We start from the raw sequence: 23,897 nt of genomic DNA on the forward strand, positions 1-23,897 counted from the left end.
CCCTTTATGAATGGTTAACTAGTAACATCTGGGAGGCTAGAATTGAGCTTTTTTTTTTTTTTTTAACTGGCTTTCGTATTAAAAAACACTGGAACAGAAGTTTTACAGAGATAAACATAGAAGAGAAACAGAAATAGAGGTACAACTTGAAAGTAAAGCAAAAAGAAATACCAAATCCGAATATAATCAACCCAAAATGGGGATAAACAGCAGAGGACAAGAGGGATTCAAGTAAAATGGTACGACAACACCTATTCAGCTAGAGAATGGTCAGACAACACAGACAAGTCGCGAGAGCAACTCCGGGCCTTACATTCTGTTCACCTTTCGGATTGTTGTTAATCCAGAGAGGAGCCAAAGCTACCTCACTCTCACCCACACTTATACAACTACTGGCAACTAAGCACAAAAAACCGGGTTGCAAAGAAGGCAGTCATGACAAAGGTGGAAGAGAACATGTACTGAAAAGAAAAGGAGATCACCTGACAGAGCAATCAACTGACCGCCATGTCACTGGGATGGAGAAACACCTAAGCACGCCATCTCTGTGGAACAAGAGAGCATCGAAGACCCACGAAGCTAACCAAGCTCCACACGTACTCCTAGCTCTAAGAACTAGAGCAGGTTCTTTTCTTTACCTGAACAAGCGAGGACTGCCGGAGATAGACGGAGACCACGCACCAATGAAGAACTTGATAACCACCACCAGCAAAACCGAAAGGAGAGGAAGGCAAAGGACGAAGAGGAGATCAGAAAGCCACCGCCTGAGAACCATTCTCCGAACGACAGAAAGAACCAGACCCATCTCACGCGCCTCCGGGAATCAACCAATGACACCGCCAAAGGAGAGAACACCGACGCGCTCTTCAGAAACAAAGTCCGCCCTTGAGGGCTGAAGAGAGCCACTCCCTTGCCGAGACACCAAGGCAAAGAAAAGGAGGCCAACTACAGCCACACCTCACCAGCGCAAGACCAAACCAGATCTGAGCCAGGAGAGTCAAAACCACACCCCACGCGCCTTCAAAGTCGGACAACACCGCACGGATAAAGAGATCTACCACCCGATAAGCGAAGCCCACCCTAAAAAGCCGACTCCAACCACTTCCACGATTCCCAACACCTCGTCGAAACACCGGAGCAATACGACGTCAAAAGGAACCAAAATCTGGGGCCCCAGATCTGAAGATCCAAAATCAATCGAACATTCTAGGGCTTCAAACATCTCGGAGAGGGATAGAGGAAGAAGAAGAAGCAAAGAAAAAACAGAGAAAGAGAGAGGATGGAGCCGCCGACGGTGTCGCAAGAACAACCGCCGGAGGAAACGGATCTAAATCAGGTTTTCGACAGAGAGAGTTTAGAGAGAGAGAGTTTAGAGAGAGAGAGAGAGTTTATGACCCACCCTCCTAGAATTGAGCTTTGTTCATGTTCTTTGGCAAAAGAAGCAAACAAAACAACAGTGAGTAAGATAGACCTTAATTAGCCTTTAATTATTATTCCATAGAGAAATGTGATTACTATTCCATAGAGAAAGGTTTCGTCAACATTAGGAGATTCCCAAATCTTACAAAATAAGAAAAACTACTAACACCAGAGAAAACAAACTCCTCTTCACAAATTAAAGCGTTTTTTATTTTATTGCAGATAACAATAATAGAGTCATTTAAGCAGCCATCATGGAACCAGAGTTCTTCTTGCATTCCGTGAGCATGTCCATGTAGAACTGGCACTTGCTGATGTCGCTTCCATAGTTGTTGACACACTACACAACATATCAAACAAGACAAAAAAATGTCATCAACCAGAATGCATCGGATGTCCAAGAAGGAATCAACAACAATCTAAAGCAGACCAACACATAAGTTCTATTGTGTTCAACTGTTCATAGTATCTACAATTCAGGAAGCACTTTTCAATGTAGGTGTTGTGATCTAACATACATTCCTAATATCTAATAAACAAAAATAACACATCCGCAATGCTAGATAAAAAAAAATACACACTGACAACAAAGCAAAGGGGTTTAAGACTTACTTCCTGGAAAGCCTTGGACTGAGTGTCACAAGAAGCAGAGCCCATGCTGTTGGCAACAGGGGAAGCAGCAGCAGAAGCAGGGGCAGCCTCAGAAACAACGGTTTCATGCTTAATGGTTCTTGGTCCCACGATAGCATCCACAACCCTATGTCCAATTGCATTCCCAGCACCCCAAGTCATACCTATAGTTACCAAAACAAACAACATATCATCATCACAAACCAGACCACACAAACATATCAAAGACAATATTCTTGTAAGAAAGAAGACATACCATCAGCAATGGTAGACACAATACCACTACGCTGAGGCTGAGCTGTTGCTGGAGGAGGAGCTTGTTTCACTGAAACACACATTAAAATGACAAATTAACCGATGGATCATAAAACAAAAAAAAAACAGAAAATGAAATTCACCAGTTTGAGGAGGAGGCGGGCTGTGTGCACGTGCTGGTGCAGGGCGAGGGCGATAACTTCCTGTAACAATTTCACAAAATCAATTTTCGTCATCGTCTATACAAACATAAACCATAAAAAAAAATCATCACGATTCATTCCAGCTACATAAACACATCATCATAGACTACACAGACTCTAGATCTAAAATTTTGAAAAGAGAGAGAGAGAACTCACCACCGGAGCTGCGTCGAGGCATTTTGGAAACTTGAACGTCGAGTAACAAGCGAAGGGTTTATTATCAGCAGGATGAGACAAAACTTGACGCTCTAGAAACCCTGAGAAAACGTATTTATAAGAGGAAGACAGCAAATATCAGCTGAGGACGAGACCAGGGGAGTTATTACACGTGTACATATTTAATTGGTTGGGGAACTTTCTAGACGAAAAGATTCGACCTTGCTCGTCACGTATCTTGCGCCTCAAACCGAGATTTTCCTTTTTTGGAAAAGAAAAAGGAAAGTAACAAACCCCAACGGATTTGGGCTTTGACTGGTTTGGCCCATAATAATTTCCATTTCTCTTTCATTTTTTTACCTTCGGTGAATTTACAAGTCAGATCCTTTTATTTTTCCGGTAATTTACAGTTCAGATTAACATTGAGATATAGTTAGATTATTCACTTTGTACTGCAATTTCCTATAGAAAGTGAGGTTTGTTTCACGTGAATTGTTACATTTAGATCTAGTTTGATATTAAATTTGATTATTTTTCCAAATTTGATGTCATGTAGTATAACTAATCTATCATAATATAAAGAGACTTAGAAATGTTTAAGTATTTCTTAGATAAAACAACACAAATGAAAGCAAAACAAACCGGTATGATAAGTAAGATGAAGAAAAAGCTTAACAGCGTCTGTTACTTGTAAATATCCAATAGAAAACAAAAGGAGTCACTTGCAGTTTTAAAACCACTCAGCCAAAATAACAAAAGAAAATTATCATTTTTCTGCAGTAGCACTCGCAGCACTCAAGTCCACAGACAAATCAAGAGTCTGCAAAAGAACAATGAAGAAAAACTCAGTACTCAAAAATGTTTTATGTTTACTTGTGAACCAAGAAAAAAAGAGTGATGATTAGTTTTTAGTTTTATACCTTCCCAGTGATCTTGGTGTACATCTCTAGTACATCCACCACTGTACTCTCGAAATGTGTTGTTGCATCATAAGTCTGATAAGAAAATAAAAACAAAGTAACATCAAGAAAAGAAAGCAAAGACATGTAGGAAACAAAAAAAAAAATTGAGACTAGATATTCACTTACACCAGAGATGAAGCAGTTGTCTTCTTCTTGCTTATTGGTCGGAACGTATGTGTCATAAGAATGGTAGAAAATCTCATCAATAGGTCCAAGCAATTCAATTCCAGGTTTAAGCTCTTCTTCTGGATTATCAGTCTCAGCTTCTGCAGAGACAAAAGCAATGTATTTGCCCTTTGGTGCTACGTTGTGAGCGTATGAGCAACAGAACAAGTACCTACAAAAAACAAGAATGATTTTATGTCTCTACATTTAAATATGTGTTCTTTGATTATAATCTCTTACATGTCTGATTTGCGTCCGAGCTGCTTCTGTGGAAGAATGATTTGGACCGAGTGAGCGTCGTTGGTGTCTGGAATAGGATGGCTCATTATACACACCGCTCGAGCCACTTTCCCAACTTTCTTAACCTGAAACACAAGGAAACCGTCTTATTAGAACGTTACTAGGCCTTTGCGAGAATCAAGTGGTGAACCAACCTTTATAGGTGAAATGGGTTTAGAGTTACCTTGTCAGACAAGTAAGAAGGATCACAGACAACTTTCTTGCATTTAGCAGTTTCTCCTGCAGAAGTGACACCGATAGCTTTTCCGGAGCCATCAAACTCAACCTGTTAGGGATAATGTTAAAGATATTCATGAGTTTCGAGCTATCTTATACATTTATGGATATGAGATTTCTAATAAACAAAACCGAGAAAGACGAGATTAATTATGGATGGTGTGTAACCTTGCATTCAGGCTTGTTCAGCATGTAAGTCCCTCCATACACAGCGCTCAAACGTGCAAAAGCCTGAGAACAGGAACAGAGATTTGAGACATCGAAAAGGGTTGTAAATTAGTAAGGAACATCTTATAAGGTTAACACAGACCTGAGGCAACTCTCCTAGACCATACAATGGGTAGATGTAAGGAGATCCTCCTTGGAATCGAGCCAAGGACTCTGCGTAGAGCTTTACCACATAACAAAATGATATTGAGATCCGAGCAATAGAGCATTGGCTTGTTATGGAAAAAAAAATAAAACACTTTACCTTGATTCTCTTAACAAAATCAATGGCTGGTTGGTCCAAGTAGTCATCGTCATTGTGAAGCGCTAAGGCATGACCGATGAAGTCGATTGTATCATCTTCAAGTCCGTACTTCCTATTGGGAAAAGAGAAAACAGAGAGACAAAGCTTGTAACGCAAGAAACAAATGATGAAATGATTTTGAGTTGGACGTACGAGATGATCTCTCTAGCAGTGACTTTGCTAAGGTCAAGTCCTTCGTGAGACTTAGGATCCTTCTCATCGTAGTCTTGCACATAGATGAAGAACTTTCTCGCACGTCGTTTCTCGAATAGTCCCATCAATGGCGACTTTAGGGCTTCCACATCAGTGGCTGGGACTTTATAGATCTGACGTTTGAATGGTACGGATGATCAAAATCTCTAGCTAGTAGTTACTTATATTTAAGGTAAAAAAATAGACTTAATCACTACCTTGCCCTTATTGTAGACGAAGCTGCCATCAACGGCTTTGAAGTTAAGATACTTGGTGACATCAGTGTGGATTAGGGTTTGAACAAGGAGTCCATTAGCCATTATAAACTGCAGATCAAGAAACCATTATCTCCTTATTTATCGATTCACATTACATATATGTGAATATTCACTAATAGATATGTACATACCTTTGGGATCATATCGACATTGTATTCTCTAATTGCTCCAAGATTTTCTTCAGGAGTGTCACTTCCCCTGAAACGCTTCCATAGCTGAGTGAGGTTAAGAGAGCTTGATTCTCCTCCATAGTAGTCGTTTCTATCCATATGCAGTACCTATATAGATGATTACATATTTGAAAGATAAATGTATTTATGTATGTGTTTCTAAAATAACACACTTCACACTAATCATCTTATAATATCATTCATGGTCTACGAAACAAAATCTCGTTCAAAGGTCAAAAGGCTATTATTGGAGCACTATACTTCACTGCCAAAGGCGGCAATTCAACTATTGATCTGACATAAGATTCATAACTAAAACAAAAACCAGAACTAAACGTAAAAATAAAGCTATAGTATACATGCATGTGATCATGCACAAAAATAATCATGCATTTGGAATTGAATTGAAAGAGAACCTTGAGGCCATCGACAGAGAGGAGACCACTAAGAATACACTCCTTGAGACCAGTACCAAGAACAATCACATCATACTCTTCATCCATTGTTGCAACCAATCTCTATTATCGATCGTCTTTAATTCTTCTCTAATCTCTAATAGTTTTTGTTATATCAGAGAAACAAAATGCGTGGGAAGAAAAAGAAATAGAGGATGATGTGTGGCTGTTATTACAGTCTTTACCACCACCTCCGATCTTACCGTTTCACCTCATGAGAATGTTCCACGTTAATAATCAAAACCGCATTGTCAGGAGTTATATTGGTTCATAACTTCAAATGTAAAGAAATTGTTAAAGAAATCTCCCAAAATTTACTATATTCAGACAAAGATGTGGGAAAGCAAAATTGTCCTAATAACAATGGTTGACCAAGACAAAAAAAAAACTTGAGATCAGTTCAATAACAATCATTGGTATGCTATATACCGGCCGGTTTAGAGAGGCCTAGTGGAAATGACAAAACTACCCATAGATATTGTGTATAGTCCGACAGTGTCTTGTTGGTCCACTAGCAAAGTAACACTGTTCTGTATTTACTCAAAAACAAAGGTTGAGAAACAAAGATATGGTATTAGGCGGCGACGATAACGGAGCGGAGGCAGATCGGTGGTTAGTCACATCGAAGGAGCTTCTAGCCTCAAGTGACTTCAAAGGAGCAAAGACATTGGCCATCCGCGCATGCGAAGAAGACTCGTCCCGAACACATGCAGCGGACTACATCATCGCCATCGCCGACACTCTCCTCGCCGGAGAATCCACCGTCGGAGATTCTAAACTACCTGACTGGTACGCGGTGCTCCGACTCGAGAAACTAACCCAAAGCCTCGAACGCGTCGCGGTTCAGTACCGTAGACTCGCTCTTCTCCTCAACCCCACTGTGAACCGTCTCCCTTTCGCCGATCAAGCGCTCAAGCTCGTCTCTGACGCTTGGTGCGTCCTCTCTGATCCTCCTAGAAAGTCTATCTACGACCACCAACTCGGTCAACCTCAAAGCCGGCAACCGGAGCAGTTAGCTGAGACCTCGGAGAGTCCTAAGGCTGCGAGCTTTTGGACGGCGTGTCCGTACTGCTACGCGCTTTTCGAGTACCCTAAGGGCTACGAGGAATGCGCGTTGAGGTGTCAGCAGTGCGGGAGAGCGTTTGAAGCGGTTAAGACGGAGACGCCGCCGGTGGAGAGTAATGGCCAGGGCGTTTACTTTTTCTGTTCGTGGGCTATGTTTCCTGTAGGGTTTTCAGGTGATGCTAAAACCTCTGGTTCTTGTTGGTCGCCAGTTTCAGCTCTCTTCCACTGCCCTGTGCTAAGCGCTGATCATCATCAGGCAAATATTAAAGCATCTGCTTCAGGAAACTATCACGACGTTGATGGTGATGGTGATGAGTTATATATTAACATATCTGATGATGAGGAGGAGAGAGATGATGCGAAGAAAAATAAGAAAGGAGGATGATATCAAAAGGATAGAGTTTTTTGAGGAACTTGATGAGTTCTTGAAAAATATGTTAATACTTTTGTGTTGTTGTAGCTGATAAGGTCAAGGCTACTTAGTGAAAGTAAGACCTTTATTATGTCCTTGTTTGTTTTGTGGTTGCATGTTCTCGGGCCTATGTATTGTTAGTAGTTGAAAATGATGTAGCTTTGATTCGTTTGTGGAATCAATGTAATGTAATCTTATGTATAACCTTTATGTATCATATCCAAGAACTGGTTTCGGATGATATAGTTGCGATGGAAGTAAGGCACCAACACTTGTTTTCTCAGATTAGAGGTAGCAAGCTTCTGATCAGACTTGTTTCATTTTGGCTATACATTTTATTGAAAGAAAGTTGTTACCGGCTGAAGTTATACCCAATTCTATAACTTTCTTTTGTAAAATATGTCTGAAGATCAAATATATCAAACAATATATTGTACTTCAATGACTTGATGACAAATAGCATAACATACCCACAAGGCAAAAGGATCTACAGTCGTTGTGTAGATTACCGACCACAACCTAAACGTTGTTTGCTTTCATTCTTTAATCTGAAGTTGCTTTTCGTACTTGCAAATTTACCAAATTTATGTGCAAAAAAAAAAAAAATTCATCTTGAAATTTTGATTCGTCAGAATCAACACAACTGGCTAGATATTTGTAAGGCACAATTGATCAAGCCTCAAACTTGATTTCTTAGTGATTGTTAATAAACTTGGTTTAATTGATGATTATTTTCAAGATAGACGTGTAACAAAAACATGAACACGTAAACATTAGGATCTAAAAGTCAACTAATTGAATACAGATAGAGAGGTTAAACGAACTTTTTGAATTATATAGACTATTTTCCCACCAAACTCATCTTCCCTCTTCCTCTCAACACCTTTAAATAGCCATTCGAATCAAACACCAAAAACTCATCAAAAACCAACAACAAACAAACACACATCAAAGCAAAAGAAGAAGAAGAAGAAGAAGAAGAAGAAGAAGGCAAACACTTTTCATTCAAGCAAGCAAGCAGAACCATGGCACTGATGAAGAAGAGCCTCTTTGCTCTTCTCCTCTCATCACCACTTCTCATCATCTGTCTAACTGCATTGCTAGCTAATCCGGTTTCAGTGGGAGCTCGCCGGTTAGTGGAGGAGATTCCTAAACCGGAAATACCCAAATTGCCTGAACTACCTCACATGGAGATACCAAAACTGCCCGAACTACCTCACATGGAGATACCAAAATTGCCTGAACTTCCTCACCCGGAGCTACCTAAATTCGAAGTTCCTAAGTTCCCGGAGCTCCCTAAACTAGACATTCCCAAGTTACCTGAATTTCCAAAGCACGAGGGGACTAAGTTGATGGAGACTCCCAAGCCTGAGGTTCCTAAACCAGAGCTGCCAAAGGTGCCGGAGATTCCTAAACCAGAGCTACCAAAGGTACCAGAGATTCCTAAACCGGAGCTACCAAAGGTACCAGAGATTACTAAACCGGAGCTACCAAAGGTACCAGAGATTCCTAAACCGGAGCTACCAAAGGTACCAGAGATTACTAAACCGGAGCTACCAAAGGTACCAGAGGTTCCTAAACCAGAGCTACCAAAGGTACCAGAGATTACTAAACCGGAGTTACCAAAGGTACCAGAGGTTCCTAAACCAGAGCTACCAAAGGTACCAGAGATTCCTAAACCGGAGCTACCAAAAGTACCAGAGGTTCCTAAACCGGAGCTACCAAAGATTCCGGAAATTCAAAAGCCTGAAGCTCCTAAGTTGCCGGAGCTGCCAAAGATGCCGGAAATTCAAAAACCGGAATTGCCGAAGATGGCAGAGATTCCAAAGCCGGAGTTGCCGAAGATGCCGGAGATTCAGAAACCTGAGGTTCCAAAAATGCCGGAGATTCCAAAACCGGAGCTACCGAAGATGCCTGAAGTTCCCAAGTTACCGGAACTCCCAAAAGTGCCTGGAACTCACTAAGCCTATTGAACTGTATGAAAGCCCATCTACTTTAAGGCCCACACCCATGATCTAGATTACTATATCACCTTTGTCTTGTGTGTCTATCTCATCGTCGGTTACTTAGGGAACCATGTCTATGGTTTGATCTGATAGCCTTTCTTCATACACTTATACTTGTAATCTGTTATACTTGTATGTTTCATTATGTGTTTCATATACTCTTTTAATGGTTTGTGTTACTTATCTATGTTAATTAATCGTTTTGTCTAAAAACAATTGTTCACGTGTTCAAATAATACGGGCTAATTTTATGAATATCGATTCTATTCATCTGAACAGGCAAAGATCCTTTAGGTTTATTAAATAAAAAAAACTTGGTTAAACGGAAAAATAGGAAGTAGTGAGGACACATTTAAAGAACATGGTGATTATGCCTGAAATGATGTGAAGCATCATTGGTGTGAAATGTTTAACCAGAGATGATTAGACACTACACGTAGAGCTCTCAATCTCTTGAAACCGGCTAAGCATGCCTGGTCAAGGTGCCACACGGTGACAGTCCTCTACGTTTATCCCTCTCAAGTCTCAAGTGAATCCTTACAAGAAGTTCACATCTATTACTATTGTTTTGGTGAATTCCTTTTTAATACCACCATGGGGTTTAGACTTTTACAATGTATTTAGTTGATTTTTGCTCCTCATATATATAAAATATATTTTACTAATTGGATACTTTTAAAATTGATTGAGGAGCTTCTTTTGTTTCTATCTATTTTGACTAGATAGGTGAGATTGATCTATCCATTATACAAGTTTTCTTGTAATGTCTAATGTTTATAACTTGAACAGGTAAACTACTTTAAGTTCTCAGCTAATTAAACGTAAAGGAGTTATACATATAAGAAGTAAAATTAAATGAAAATATAGGTGAGTTTGTTGAAGACTAACATCAAAAACTCAAAATGGTGATTAGAGTTCTTCTCACCATATTTGTTGACACCTATGAAAATTACATTATAAATAGCTCTCTCGTCTATGTAATATATAACAACTCACTCGTTACACAATACCAAAACACAGACTCTGTTCACTCACAATATTACTTGACCCTTCAAGCTGGTTTCCATTCAAGAGAAAATACCATATCACAAAAATGATTAATCTTCGCATTCCTATTCTTGTCTCTTTTATGTTTTTCCTTGTTTTTATTTCGTCGTCCCTTTTGTTTGCTACACCTATTTTTGCTGCTAGAATAGGTCACTCTCTGGTACAAGAAGAGGCCACAAAGATTCCACAATATAATAGGCTTGAGGAGTCGGAGGAACCGGAGATTCCAGAAGAGCCGGAGGAGCCGGAGATTCCAGAAGATCCTGAGGAACCAGAGGAGCCACCAAAGGAGTCAGAAGAAGAGAGTTTTGAATTCCCCTCGTGGATCCCAAGCTTCCCTTTTCCCGGTACGAACGGCGGTTTACCAAAGACTGAAAAGACAAAACCTACAAGTGTTATTTCCGAGGAAACTTCTAGTGGTTCGAACAAGAAGCCATAGATCAATGGATTGAAAACATTAAAAGGGAATCTATATACACTGCTATTGCTTAAATAATGATAAATAAAAGTATATGGTGTAATAATAGGCTTTTGTTTGTGTTTTATGAAACACGAGATAGTACTTATGCATTGTTGCATTTTCATGTCATGTTTGGGTCACTGACGTCTCGAAATTAATAGTCTTTGTACTGAGTCTCTCGTGTAGCTTGTGTGCTTTTCTTGTGGTACAAAATATATATTTTACTATTAGTTTTGTAATTAGTATCAACATCATTTTTTCTCTCACTGTGGTTTATATTTTTGACTTCTTTTGACAAATTTTATTTTACGTACACCAGATGTTGAGAGCTTTGCCAAGTCTTCTTATCTGACAGCTTACGTTGGCCCAAAAAAAGAAACTGAAAGCTTTAAATGGGCAATTATCAGTCCAACTTTGGTGAATATGCCCAACTTTAGGATAGAATTATGGCTCATTTATCAGTCTTGAGTTAGGGAATAGACCCAATTTCATACGGCTACTCATCTTAGCAAAGCTTAGTCTTCCTTGACAATGTGAAGCTTATATTTAAATATCATATTCAGCAGTCTTATCTTAACATGTTTTAAATGATTATTTCTCAACAGATAGCATAATTGTTTCCTAGAAATTTAGAAATTTTAAAGTAGTTTGAAATCATATTGAAAATAGTAATCATATAGCTCCTCCTCTGGTCTCACTCGGTAACTACTATCCTCATATCAAATCAAACAAAACACATGAACAAGGTAACAAGAAATCAATCTTTAGAAGAAAAAAATTCAAAAAGCAAGAAAGAAACAAAGGATGGGAAAAAGTAGTCGTCAAGGCAATTAAGCACTTAATCCCCGTGCATTTCTTTAATCATTCACTTGCTTCCCTTTTTCTTTTTTCTTTTCTTTATTCCCTTTCTCAACCAAATACGGGTAATGCTACTCAAATTGTTAAATTTCTTATTAAAATATTACTATTTACTATATAGTCTTACACTAAATGTAAAAACGATTGGGATAAAATGGTGTTTTCTTAGCTAGCTATATACTCCTGAACAAGTAAACAAACAAAAGTTCTAATGTAATTTGCTTTTTTCTTAAACCCCAAGAAAATGAAGTATGTACGTGTTTATCCTATGATCATCGTAAATGTTCCAAAACATCCCACCCACGCACCTAAAGGAAATAATTTGAAACAATAATTAAAGAAACCACCCAGAAAAAGTTAAAACTTACTTCCACTATTTGGCTCGTTAATTATTATAAACAAAAACAAAAGTGAAAGAGAAGGCCAAACATACGGGCTTTACTTTAACTTAACAACTAAGAAATTATTACGTTTGTTGTAGTGGTACTAAAGTATACTCATGTTTCAAAGTTTTTAATTTTAGTTATAAGAGTATTTTTTTTTGTGATTATCTATTTTCATAATTCTAAACAAATAAAAATTCAAAACATAATAATTTTTTAAAAGTTTACAATTAATTATTATTAATTGATAAATTAATAAAAGTGTATTAAAAATACCAAAAAATATGCATTTTTATGAAATAGAAAGAGTATAAGTTATAGGTTGATATGTTATGGGTCGTGAGGGTTTGCCATTATCTACACCATAATTACTTCTATACACGTTCGGCCCCCTCGTCGTCCCACTGCCTCCATCTTACTAACAACAGCAATTTTAATACTATTCACGACTATCAATCAATTCACAGTTCTATGTTTTAAAATTAAGATAATAAAAACCACAAAGAAAACCATCTTCGCATTACACAATTTTGGATCATTTTATTGTTATTTTGGGATGAGAACTTATGGACCATTCTAAATCGAGATAGTGTAAAATCCAATTAAATCCATCATTTTTGGTCATGCTCTTCCAATTTTTTTTTGTTTCGCGAAGAGGATATAATACGCTTTTCCAATCCATATGGTTAGAAACTAGAAAGCGGATGAGATATGAACTCGAACTAAAAACTAACGTAAAAGACACATAAAAGCTGATAAATCATGAAAAAAGGAAATAAAAATCAAATTTAGGCATTCTGTTTTTAATTCTATTATTTATAGTACTATAATTTCATTATTGACCATTATGTGAAAAGGGTAAAATCGTCAAAACAAAGGGACTCTATTATAAAGTAACGCCTCTGCACTCCAGTCTTCTTCACGCCCCCACACACACACTTACTTCCTCAGAAAATATTTACGTTTAAAAAGAATTTGCATTCGCTCCCTCTGGATCTGGAAGATAAGATCTTTCACTTGCTTCCTCTCTGTAAGTTAATGGATTTTGTTAATGTTTCTCGATGTGTGTGAATATTAGTATATACTACCGGCAAATTTGATGCGGAATGAGCTTAAAAAACCGTTAGTAAAATGAGGGAATTAGTCTGGTTTTGGATTAGAAGATTGGAGTTTTCTTGCAGATTCAACTCCAATAGCGAGAATTTGATTAGAATTGTACTATCTGTTTCTTTAGTTTGATGAAATGAATAAATCTATTTTTGCCATTGTCATGTAACAGAACTCATCTCTCTCTCTCTGGTGATTACAAAGCAGCGAGTGATCAAAATCTACAAGTACATAGAAGGAGACACTTACAGCATGTATTGGTTCACAAGCTCTGTTCGCAAAGTTGTCTCTTTGAATCTTTACTGCCGTGTTATTCTGTAAATTACTTCAACAGCCCACCTCAAATCTTCTTTCTTTCTTTCTTATTCTTCAGCACTTTTTGTTCTGTTTATAATAAATCTCTTTAGTAATGGGATCCCAACGTTTCTACGTCTTCCATTGTGAACAATATATGATCAGCTAAACAGATTCCCTTTTTTAAACCCCCTGCAAGCTTTTTTCTCAACTCTTTTTTTCTCTCAACCCCAAGTGTTTTTGGAAAAGTTATGGTAAGCCAATCAGCTGGTCAGACAAGATTTCGAACCTTCAAGTACGAGAACAACGGTGACTCCAACAAACCAGCAGTTGTAGTAAGAGCTATTGTTTGCTTCCAACCCATGGCTAATTGTCAGGTTTGTTATGCTTTCTTATTACACACACAACTTTAGTTCATAATCTTATAGTACTTTATTTCTAACACTATTGTTTTTTGTCTTTTACTTTCAGGCTGAATACTTTAGACATATGCTCAAACCAGTGACGTAGTTGGTTTGTTCTGTGTTTTGTTTGTTTTGTATCTTCTACCTGGCAATTTTCTCCACCGTTTTGTTCTATATTTTCTCTTACAATTTGCTTTAAGAAAGAAACAAAGAAGAAGTATTGCGTTCAAGAAACAGCTTCCACACTCGGTATGCTTACTCTATCTTCACTTTTACGTTATGTTGGTTTTGTTTGTAGACTATAACTTTCTTGAGTTGGATTTTGTAATGATCTCCATTCATTACTATAGCAGCCATTTAGACTGATTCATTTTTTTTCTTTTGCTTTCTTTTTCCTTGCAGTATTGTACTATTGTAAAGTTCCCTTGGCTTAAACTGCAAGAGCATGCCTCTTGATAACAGGCAACAGAAATGGTTGTTGCCATTGGGCTTGATTCCTCAGGAGGACATAGCTACCGGGTCTTCCTGTCCTGGAGCTCCTCTCAGTAAAGTGTATGCAGCTGAGCATCAATTTCGCTATCTGCAGCCACCACCGTTCCAGGCCTTACTCTCCAGTTATGGAAAACAAGTTGCTGCTCCAGAGAGGACACTCAAGCCTCCTCAGAAAAGATTCCTAGTATTCGATCAGTCAGAGAATCAGACTCGTTTGTTACAGTGTGGGTTTCCACTGCGTGTTCCTTCCTCTGTGGCTGCTGCAGAGCAAGGGAGAATCCTCAATTCCCTAAACCTAGAGAAAGGGTTAAGTAAAGAGATATTGCTCCATGAAGATCATGTTAATGGAGAAGAGGAGGAGTCAGAGATGCACGAAGACACTGAGGAAATCAACGCACTACTGTATTCTGATGATGAAGACAATGATGATTGCGAGAGTGATGATGAAGTGACGAGCACAGGTCACTCTCCATTCCCAGTTGAACAACAAGCGTGCAATAATAAAACAACAGAAGAAGAACTGGATGAAACCGAAAGCTGTGGTGATGATGGTCCACGTCTTAAAAGGCAGAAAGTACTGGACCATTCTTCATACAGAGAAGACCTATCACCATCACCATCCTTTGTGGTGGGTACCAAGAGTCTCACTAATCTCAAAAGGTCATCAGACGAGAAACTTCAAGAGTCCAACATCTCAAGCAGCAATCAAGAAATGGGTTCTGGTCTGAGCGACGAGGAAGAGACGAGGAAAGACACCGCTCTGAGGATCCTTGAGAGCGTAGTTCCGGGAGCACAAGGAAAAGAAGCTCTGTTGCTTCTAGACGAAGCCATTGATTATCTCAAGCTGCTGAAGCGAGAGTTAACCTCACCGCAACCAAAAGGTTTAAACAACCACTGGTGAAAACCAATTGGATAAGCGTGGCTGGTTGGTTAAAGAGAAGACAAGAGACAAAAGACAATCAATGAGATAAAGAAGATTCTTTCAATATTTTTGCATTAACGTGCGTTTGAAACAATTTTAGGTCACGCCTGGTGGCCTAGTGGGACCGTATCCACACTGTTCAGCTTAGCTGGGTCAATAGTGATATCTGCTTTTGGATTTGGCATGCTCTCTCTCAAAAAAAAAGAACAAAATAGACGTTTACTTTCCTCTGTGCTTTGAAGAGTTGGAGTGGAATAAAATTTGAAACAAAAGCGCAGTCTTTGGTGCCTCATTGATCATTAATAGTTTTATCTTCTTTTTTTTTCCTCTTGAGTAATAATAAACCCTTGTGAAGGTGGTGGTGGGTGTGGATGAAGTAAAAAAATCAAAAAAGACAACATTGAATTGTTTGTTTTATGGAGTTGTTGTGGAAATGTAATCTCCGCATGTTCTGTGAATATCTCCACTTACATTATTGGGTGAATCTCTGTCCCCACGCTCTTTTGTCTCATTATTACTTCTTCTGTTGCTATCTCAGTCCCGTATCTTTTCTTCTCTTCTTTTCATTTTTTTTTAGGTCTCTGGCTCTTAAGCACTTCAGTGGGCTTTTCTTATGCTAATACTGTAATGTCATTTGCTTCTGTTGTTTCTCTTGTGGGTCTAACACATGTTTTATGTATCAGTCATGTTCTATTAATACAATTTTAGAGCTGCAATATGGATTATGGAAGAACCTTCATAGACTCAGCTCCTTGCATGCCAAACCTTTTTTGTTCCTACCTTTCGAAATATCATATTTCTGTACTAAAGACAAGTTGTGTAGACTTCTAGTCCAAATGAAAAAGACAGTTGAAAAAGGATACAATAAAACTTGTCTTAGTAAAATGGCCTAAAGCCCATTGATATATATAACATAGGCCATTAAATTGACAACAAAATATAGTTCTTCCCGCTGGCCAGCTAGAGTATAATTAAATTCGTTCGTGGGCTTTCTTATGCATTTTTTTACCGAGAAAAAGAATCAGGTCATGGGTTTGATATTTGGTTGTTAATGAAGAGGTCATAAACTGGGCTTAAGGAGGGATTGAATCAGGACAGGATAAGAAGTCACAATCCAAACTCAGGATAAAAGCAGAAATTGGTTTGCTTTCTAGACTAGCTAGTCTTTTTTTTCTTAACGCTAGACTAGCTAGTCTACTGAGAAAATCTAGTGTTATTCCCTTATTTGTTCTTAACTCATTAGCAACTTGCCAGTTGTATATTTCCAATTGGATTCGTGATAACTCGCTATAAACACGACCATATGCCAAAATCGATATAACTGGAAGTTTTTTATATTGGGTACTCTCGTGAGTACACTAGTGAGGGATTATTACAATACGTTACTCTCTTTTGGTTCAAATGCTACATTTCTTAGCTGTTGCTTGCGTTGTGACGGATATTATTCAACAGTTTGATTAATACATAACAACGTACCTGTCTCTCTTATCAACCAGAGACTTGTCCCGAGTTTGATTTGCAGCATATATTTGAATGTTCCTTCCAAAAAAGCGCATACCATTTGACTTTTTGAGCTCTAATATGAACGCATTATGAAATTTATAAAAATAAATGGGCTCAAACATATAAACAGCGCGTCCACCTAACGCGCCCCCAAATTCTCTCCCAAACCCTAACTCCCTTTGTTCTCACCTCAGCCTCCGCCTTGCCTCTCCGGCGCCTCTAGGCGTTGCGAGAGGGCTCATGATGCTCCCGTCAAGTCCACCTTCCTCTCCGTCGTGGTCCGTTGGTGATGTGTCTCAATCTCTGGTGCTGTCGTACACGTTTTGTGGCTCTGTCTACAGTACTGTTACGAGTCCGGGGTTCGTGTCTAGGCTCTCTGCGACTGGGTCAAGAACACGAATTTTCTTTCCACTGGTGAAGGTGACTCCTCTTCCAACATCAAAACCACCTCGACGGCGAGGTTCCAAAACGTCGCCTCTTGCCATCATCGATTCAAAGGTAATTTGGGGTATGCTGCGTCTGAGATAAGGTCCCGGGACCTCAGATCCCGATTGATGAGATGATTCTCCTTTCGGGTCGATCTAGACGTTCTGGCTATTGAGTCGATGCTCTTGTTAGCTCCTCTTTCCCCTCCTTTGCAGTTGATTGGCGTTTCTTGGGAGAATGGGTTTGATCTGCAGGTTTAAACGAGCATGGGAGTGGTGTTTTTGAGCTCTTCGAGATCAGGGTAAGCACCTTGAGGCTGGAGGAGGGAGTAAGTCCCAGGAAGTGGTGATGCTGCCCCTTTCCATTAACCGGCTTAGAGGACGAGAGGTTAGGTTAGTTGAGCGCTATTAAGCTCTTGTGGTCTTGAGTTGTCCTGTCTGTACCAGATTTTGGGTTCAGTGTTTGCCCAGCCCGGACTTAGAGGGCCGTCCTTGAGCGGGCTTGTCTCTGTGTCTCAGAGGAAGGTATTGGTTCAGGCAATCAGATGAAACAACTTCCAGCCAGCATTGTGTCCCTTGATCTCTGGTTCTCGGTCTCCCCATCTGCTTACTTTGTTTATGTCCTTTTCACCCGTCTCTTAAGTTTGTATCGATCCTTGTTATCCTGTTCGCTCCAAGGCAGAACGGTTTCAAGCTCGATTGTCTTCTTGATTACATGTTTTTAACTTTTTTGCCGTGTAATCAAGCATAGAGGTATACAGGTTGTTCTAACATCTTGTAAACTTCAAAGTTCATTTTGTAATGATATTTACCTTTTAGCAAAAAAAAAATGGGCTCAAACTGAATGGGGTTATCCGTAAACATCACGAAACGGATTGGACGTAAAACATGGGATGTGGAAGAAGTTAAGACATAGAGACCAAGAATGATTTTTCAACGGGTTCAGTACCGATATTGTAACATCAAATTGTGATATATGGAAAAGTTTAAAATAATTGATTTGAATGTCTATGTCATCAAATTAACTTATTTTTTTCTGTTACACATAAGTTTATAACTTCAGAGTTGAGCGTGTTTAGATTGTAATAGTGCAATGATGGGTGATCTATCGGAAAGTGGTTTGCGATATCATGCGACTGAGGTCAAAACATAAGAAAAAAGTCATGTGGTGATTGCAGAATTAGTAGATAATGATTTCGAAACTTCAGAAAAATTAACGCACCGTCCGTCGGACGGAATGAAACCCACAGATTGAGTGAGCGGACGTGGATGGCCCATTAGCCATAGGCGATCGGAAGTTACAGAAATATCACCGCCCTTTTAGAGCATGGGCTCCTTATTAACAAACCGTTACTGGAGTGATTTCTTTGATAGCTTTACTGCGTAACCGGTAGAAACCATTGATCCCACAAGTCTGCTCGAATCACTAAACACCAACCCACTCATCATATTTAAGAATTCCTGAGATAATTTAATTCAATTAACCTAAAAAGTTGAGATTAGTGGGAAAAGTGGATAATGAAAACAAAATGATTATTCCCAACTTAGAGTAATTAAATACGCTAATACAACCAAAGGCTATAAGCTATTAGCTTTGATAAAGGTGAAGTGTTTTTTTATTTCTCTCGTTTTCCTCAAGTTCCATCATCACCAAGACAGCCACCTTTATTCTCCCTTTACAATATTTTCTCTTACCGTATCTACACAGCATAACTAATTTCTTAATCCCATTCCCCGCTTATCTATAAAGTCTGTTCCTTTTGGTAAAACGATGTTATTAAAATAAGCTTAGGGAAAACTACAAATCGATTTTATTTATCGGCATTAAATTAGATATATGACCATCATCCTTCACATATCTCCAGGATCGAATGTACACGACACACAAAACGACAAAAGAAACACATCCACTTCCCCCAAACTCCTCCGTACAATCAGACAAGATAGATATCTACAATTTTCTTTAGCTCCAATAAGCTTTAACTCGCCATCTCCATTGATTCTTGCCACGTGTCTCCTCCTACACCGTCTAAACTCAAACCAAAGTCTTACATTTTGAAGTCTGCGGGTCCCACATCGCTGGCAAAAGATATTTCCTCCCGGCGAGTCCCAAGGCGTTGTAACTCGCTCCGGTTGTCTTGTCTACGAGAACCCGACCCGCGTAACCCGGGTAAGAACCCGACCCGAACATACCGGTACAGACTGAAACGGCTTCCTGATTCCCGCCGTTAAAGTAACCGCTTTTAAACGGATTCGTGACGGTGTTAACCAGTAGCGTCGCGAGGTTAATAATCATTCCGTCAACTCCGACGTCTCCGTTAGGCGCGATTAACGGCGGAGACTGAGGTCCGTACATAGGCTGATGAAACGGCCACGCGCAGTAGCCAGCACACTGCGTTTCAGAGTTTCCCACCCAGACGTAAGCTCCGCTGTTAACGGAGCGCGCTTTCGCGCCGTGAGTCCCGCACCGGTTCATGCAGAACCCCTCAACGGCGACGTCCTTCGCCGTTAAAACGACGGTTATCGACCTAACACCACCTCCGTTGAGCTTACCCGAGAGAGCTCTGAGGTAAGGACTCTTTAACGATTTTCCGAGAGGGTAGTTCTCGAGGAGGAGCTGTTTACCGACGACGATATTTGAAGAGCCGCCTTTGTACTTCTCCGTCGTCTTCCACCACGAGGCCACGGATGGGCCTTTTGATGGGACGGCGGAGGAGCTGAGAGAGCGGATGAAGTCGACGATGATGGACCGTTGGATTGATGTGAACTTCCCGTACCAGACGAGGTTGAGAGTGACGTTTCCTTTCAAGAGAATGCCGTTGTGGTACTTGAGCACCAGAGGCTGCTCTTCTACCAACGCGGCGGTGGAGAAGCCGATGGTGGCGGAGAGGAGGATGAGTAGAGCGGCGAAACGGTGAGTGTATGCCATTTTTGAGGGGAGAACAGAGAGGTTTTTGTTTTTTAATTTGGGGTTTTATGAAACCATAGAAGGCTGTATTTATATTGGAATTTTTTGAACGGGGTACAGCTGTATTATGCGGAGAGTATGCGTTTCAACGGCGGTGACGTGGGCATGTTTAATTGGTTAGGCGCTTGTACTTGACAGCCTGTAGTGAGGTTAGTCTAGGGTGACGTGGTAGGTTCCATAAACGTGTATTAAATTAATTGAAGAAAGTTTTGAGTAAATCTAGATATTATGCGACAGGGATGAACACTTCCGTGCATGTCCGGATAAAAAGTTTTACTATTTACATCGAATAGTTCCTGTCTGAAGTTATTGAAAGTCGTAATCATGCATGTAGTTCAATAAATAAAGTTGATTTATTATTTTTTTACAAAACTCTTGAAGGAAATCTGTATTCTATACGTTTCTGAACGTACCGAGTTTCAGTTACATTTCATCATATACAAAAGGCAAAAAAGTATAGGTGTTTGGATCACCAGCTCAATGAATTCACAAAAAGAACTCAACGAATAGACGAAGAAAATGTTGAACTTTGAGATATGTTCAGCAGTTCTTCTATGTTGTATAAGCCTTTAATCTTGATCACTTGGCCACACTGTTTCCACCAATAAATACAGTTGAATTGTTATTTTTTTACAAAACTCTTGAAGGGAATAACCCATGTTTTTCTTACATCGGCTAACCCATGCCATTTATGTAAAAGTTATTACTAGAATTTATAGAATACGATTGAAACATGCTTTAACTTTTCGTTTTCATATACATTGGAAGGGTTGGTTTTCTTATTAGAATTTGTAATCTTCAACCGACCAAGAGTTAAACTTTACTCCGACCGTCCATACACACTAACTACACTAGCCCATGCTATTCAAAAGTTTAAAATTGCAACATTAAACCGACCATGCACTAACTACACCAACCCATGCTATTCAAAAGTTGCCTCCAACTATTTTCAAAATCTATTGTTTTGAGGAAACCCATAATGGTGAAGACGCAGGAGAGCATTTGTTTCTGTACAAGTGTAGGGACCTCAATCCATACGTGCATCAGTATTGGATTGTGTATAATGATGAATATCAACATGTATTAACTTATGTATGTATACAGTTATAAAATCTGATGTATGTAAGGAAATATACAAAAGTGTTTGAATAGTTAGTAGGTAAGGCGTACGAACCACCCTTTCCTGCATCAATTATTGCCTCATATCTGCGTGGTCCACTTTTCTTGTTTTTCTTTAGCTTCTTTTACTTTTTAGAAACTCTCTATATTTAGCCATTAGCCTTTTTATAAAGCTTTTACCAACTTATTTCTCTAAATTAGAGAAATTTGCAAGTTTTTATATACATAATTTTGTTAATTCATTGATCAATCTAAAACTAACCAGAAAACATTTCAAGAAAATTTATACTCCATATATGTGATTCATGTTATATCAATAATTTATGCAGCACACTTGTTCTAAGAGCATCTCCAATGTATAACTTTATTTTTCCTCCAAAATAAAATAAAAGTGAAAATGAAGTAAAATTGCTCCAACCCTACTCTATTTTTCACTCCATAATGGAGTGATGAACAAACAAAAAATAGATTACTCCATTTATGGAGTAAATTTCATTATAGAGTGAGATATGAAGTTGGGTTGGAGCATTCCTTACTCCATATTCATTTTTATTCTATTTTACAGGAAAAAATGGAGTAGGGATGAAGATGCTCTTTTTTTTGATCAAACCATACTTGCAATTAAAATAGAAAGGTTTAAGCTCCTTCAAAGGAGGATACAAAGCTACATCGAACCAAACAAACCAAAGAGCTGGTAAAATAAAAGATAGGATGGCGATACAAATCATAAAAAGGAACCATAAGAAATCGCATGACAACGGTTTCAAAAGTTTCTTGGAAGATCGCATCTAGTGTAATCCATAGGACCACACATACTGCACCAAACGCAGAGGAGAGTACTCGTTGGGAGGAAGATCCTTGCAATACCAACGACACTTGTTCATCCAATTCACTCCATACATGAAGAAATATTGGGAAAAGAGACTGCTCCAAATAGGAGACAAACGGATAATCTGAACCCGCCATAATCATATTCATCCAGCTAACTTTACCAATGAATTTCTCTCTCAACTGCCACCAAAAAGAGAAATACAAATACAGAGCACCAAAAGCTAGAATGAATACCGAAAGAGGACTGCATACAGCAGTAAGGGAACTGCACACAGCAGTAAGGGAACTGCACACAGCAGGAAGGGAACTGCACACAGCAGTAAGAGATCGCATTGAGGCGACAAAAGGACCACCAAAGAGCACAAAGGTAGAACCAACAGAAGTTAAGTCCATAAGTACATCATCGGCTAAAGCTATGGTCCTCAATTCCAAACTCACACAGACAAATAGCTTTATATCCCATTCAACAGAAGAGCAAAAAGCGGAAATTGACGAGCTGAAGTGAACCTGAAAACCCTTAAAAGGGAGAAAAGATAAGTCGGAACAGGAGCTGATGGAAGACCAGTCCATGTGTCGACATGAAGACGACTTGCATACCGAACAGAGCAACCGCCTGTAGACGAAAGTACTATCACCGGTAGACACAAGCGGAACATCACCACCACTTATCTTAGAAACCATCCATGGAAGAGGAAGCTTTAGATCTAAGATTCGGGTAAGAGCTTGGAGAGACGGACAGGAGGAGGAGCTGGGGCTTCGAGGAAGAGCGAGGAGAAAGGAAACGTCAGGAGGGTCTGGCGGTTCCGGTGGATCGATGGGAGAGGGAGCTTCAAGCGGAGGAGACTTACGCGGCGGCGGATCTGGAGGCGGCCTGAAACGCGACGGAGGAGCAGTCACCATCAAAGCCATGGAGGAGGAGAGCTGCTTCAAAGGAAGGAGGGCTGAGCGACGGAGCTGGAGCGGAGGAGAGCCATCCAAAAGGCGTGCCTAGGGAACAAGATAGGGATGAAGATGCTCTAAGTCACAACTACTATTATCAAGCGAAATCATAGACCAAGAAAGTTGATAAGTATTAATACTAACGTTAACGTCGAGTATTTAATAGACAGAGTAAAACAGAACCATTGGATTTACTACCGTCGAGGCACGACATACGAGGAAGTTGAGTCTTGCGGATCCTTCATGTAGCCAATAGCGCCATGTAGGTATGTTTATTAAAACCTGAAAATATATTTAACGTCACATTGTCAGATCTCAGAAACTACTCTCTTGGGTGATCGGAACAAGATTGGTAAATGAATCTCAACTTACTCTTACTTTAGCTCTCTGCCTTCGCATTAAAATAGTTGCAGCTACTGTTGTCTTAACAAATTTAAATATTTTTTCACCTATGTAACTACTCAATTATCGGGGTTAAAACTGTATCTACAGAATTCTGCCAGTGTTTATAAAGAGAACTAAATTTTAATAATTTATTTCAATTTGATAAATAGGTTTTTGTTTACTAACATATTAGAAATATTGCTTTTTTAGAACTTGCGGATTTGGTTTTATGAGGAAACAACTCACAACCACTAAAACTTCTTCCAAGTATCTATCGTGAAGCAAACCATGTTCTCGTGGCATGAGGATGTCTAGCCCCAATTCCGCCCTTACTGAATCGATGCGGTTCCGTATGTGCTTGTCGAC

At 39.3% G+C, this 23,897-nt stretch overlaps 7 protein-coding genes across 10 annotated transcripts; 4 read left to right on the top strand and 3 right to left on the bottom strand.

The window, feature by feature from the left end:
* Positions 1-1,498: 1,498 nt before the first annotated feature.
* On the bottom strand, positions 1,499-2,800 carry LOC106419187 (uncharacterized protein C6C3.02c-like). 2 transcript variants are annotated; one of them, XM_048742457.1, is made up of 5 exons: positions 2,660-2,800; positions 2,448-2,503; positions 2,306-2,374; positions 2,032-2,213; positions 1,499-1,759 (listed from the first exon to the last, which is right to left on the bottom strand). In XM_048742457.1, exons 1-5 carry the CDS (start codon positions 2,683-2,685, stop codon positions 1,661-1,663), a joined length of 432 nt encoding a protein of 143 aa, XP_048598414.1. In that variant the 5' UTR covers positions 2,686-2,800; the 3' UTR covers positions 1,499-1,660. The 2 variants fall into 2 exon arrangements, with proteins under 2 accessions (XP_048598414.1, XP_013715399.2); XM_013859945.3 differs by having other exon boundaries at positions 2,448-2,507; positions 2,664-2,782.
* Positions 2,801-3,051: 251 nt separating this feature from the next.
* On the bottom strand, positions 3,052-6,055 carry LOC106419248 (guanosine nucleotide diphosphate dissociation inhibitor At5g09550). 2 transcript variants are annotated; one of them, XM_013860007.3, is made up of 12 exons: positions 5,874-6,051; positions 5,419-5,565; positions 5,228-5,335; positions 4,971-5,143; positions 4,779-4,890; positions 4,617-4,697; positions 4,475-4,537; positions 4,254-4,355; positions 4,031-4,155; positions 3,752-3,962; positions 3,584-3,658; positions 3,056-3,483 (listed from the first exon to the last, which is right to left on the bottom strand). In XM_013860007.3, exons 1-12 carry the CDS (start codon positions 5,958-5,960, stop codon positions 3,430-3,432), a joined length of 1,338 nt encoding a protein of 445 aa, XP_013715461.1. In that variant the 5' UTR covers positions 5,961-6,051; the 3' UTR covers positions 3,056-3,429. The 2 variants fall into 2 exon arrangements, with proteins under 2 accessions (XP_048598412.1, XP_013715461.1); XM_048742455.1 differs by having other exon boundaries at positions 3,052-3,483; positions 3,584-3,962; positions 5,874-6,055.
* A 373-nt stretch (positions 6,056-6,428) lies between these two features.
* Positions 6,429-7,630, top strand: LOC106419101. The gene has a single exon (XM_048742456.1). It carries the CDS (start codon positions 6,481-6,483, stop codon positions 7,360-7,362), a length of 882 nt encoding a protein of 293 aa, XP_048598413.1. The 5' UTR covers positions 6,429-6,480; the 3' UTR covers positions 7,363-7,630.
* A 662-nt stretch (positions 7,631-8,292) lies between these two features.
* LOC106419092 (protein PELPK1-like) lies at positions 8,293-9,592 on the top strand. Its single transcript, XM_013859852.3, has one exon. It carries the CDS (start codon positions 8,415-8,417, stop codon positions 9,351-9,353), a length of 939 nt encoding a protein of 312 aa, XP_013715306.2. The 5' UTR covers positions 8,293-8,414; the 3' UTR covers positions 9,354-9,592.
* A 766-nt stretch (positions 9,593-10,358) lies between these two features.
* On the top strand, positions 10,359-11,129 carry LOC106440386 (flocculation protein FLO11-like). Its single transcript, XM_013882032.3, has one exon. It carries the CDS (start codon positions 10,489-10,491, stop codon positions 10,879-10,881), a length of 393 nt encoding a protein of 130 aa, XP_013737486.2. The 5' UTR covers positions 10,359-10,488; the 3' UTR covers positions 10,882-11,129.
* A 1,903-nt stretch (positions 11,130-13,032) lies between these two features.
* Positions 13,033-15,873, top strand: LOC106419424 (transcription factor bHLH143). Of its 2 annotated transcripts, none has more exons than XM_013860204.3 (4): positions 13,033-13,173; positions 13,423-13,921; positions 14,016-14,197; positions 14,351-15,873. In XM_013860204.3, exon 4 carries the CDS (start codon positions 14,394-14,396, stop codon positions 15,339-15,341), a length of 948 nt encoding a protein of 315 aa, XP_013715658.2. In that variant the 5' UTR covers positions 13,033-13,173; positions 13,423-13,921; positions 14,016-14,197; positions 14,351-14,393; the 3' UTR covers positions 15,342-15,873. The 2 variants fall into 2 exon arrangements, with proteins under 2 accessions (XP_013715658.2, XP_013715659.2); XM_013860205.3 differs by having other exon boundaries at positions 13,048-13,173; positions 13,458-13,921.
* A 3,205-nt stretch (positions 15,874-19,078) lies between these two features.
* Positions 19,079-20,259, bottom strand: LOC106419428 (protein EXORDIUM-like 4). The gene has a single exon (XM_013860211.3). It carries the CDS (start codon positions 20,217-20,219, stop codon positions 19,326-19,328), a length of 894 nt encoding a protein of 297 aa, XP_013715665.2. The 5' UTR covers positions 20,220-20,259; the 3' UTR covers positions 19,079-19,325.
* Positions 20,260-23,897: the final 3,638 nt, after the last annotated feature.

Source organism: Brassica napus, chromosome A10 (assembly GCF_020379485.1).
Source record: "Brassica napus cultivar Da-Ae chromosome A10, Da-Ae, whole genome shotgun sequence".
Classification (NCBI taxonomy): domain Eukaryota; kingdom Viridiplantae; phylum Streptophyta; class Magnoliopsida; order Brassicales; family Brassicaceae; genus Brassica; species Brassica napus.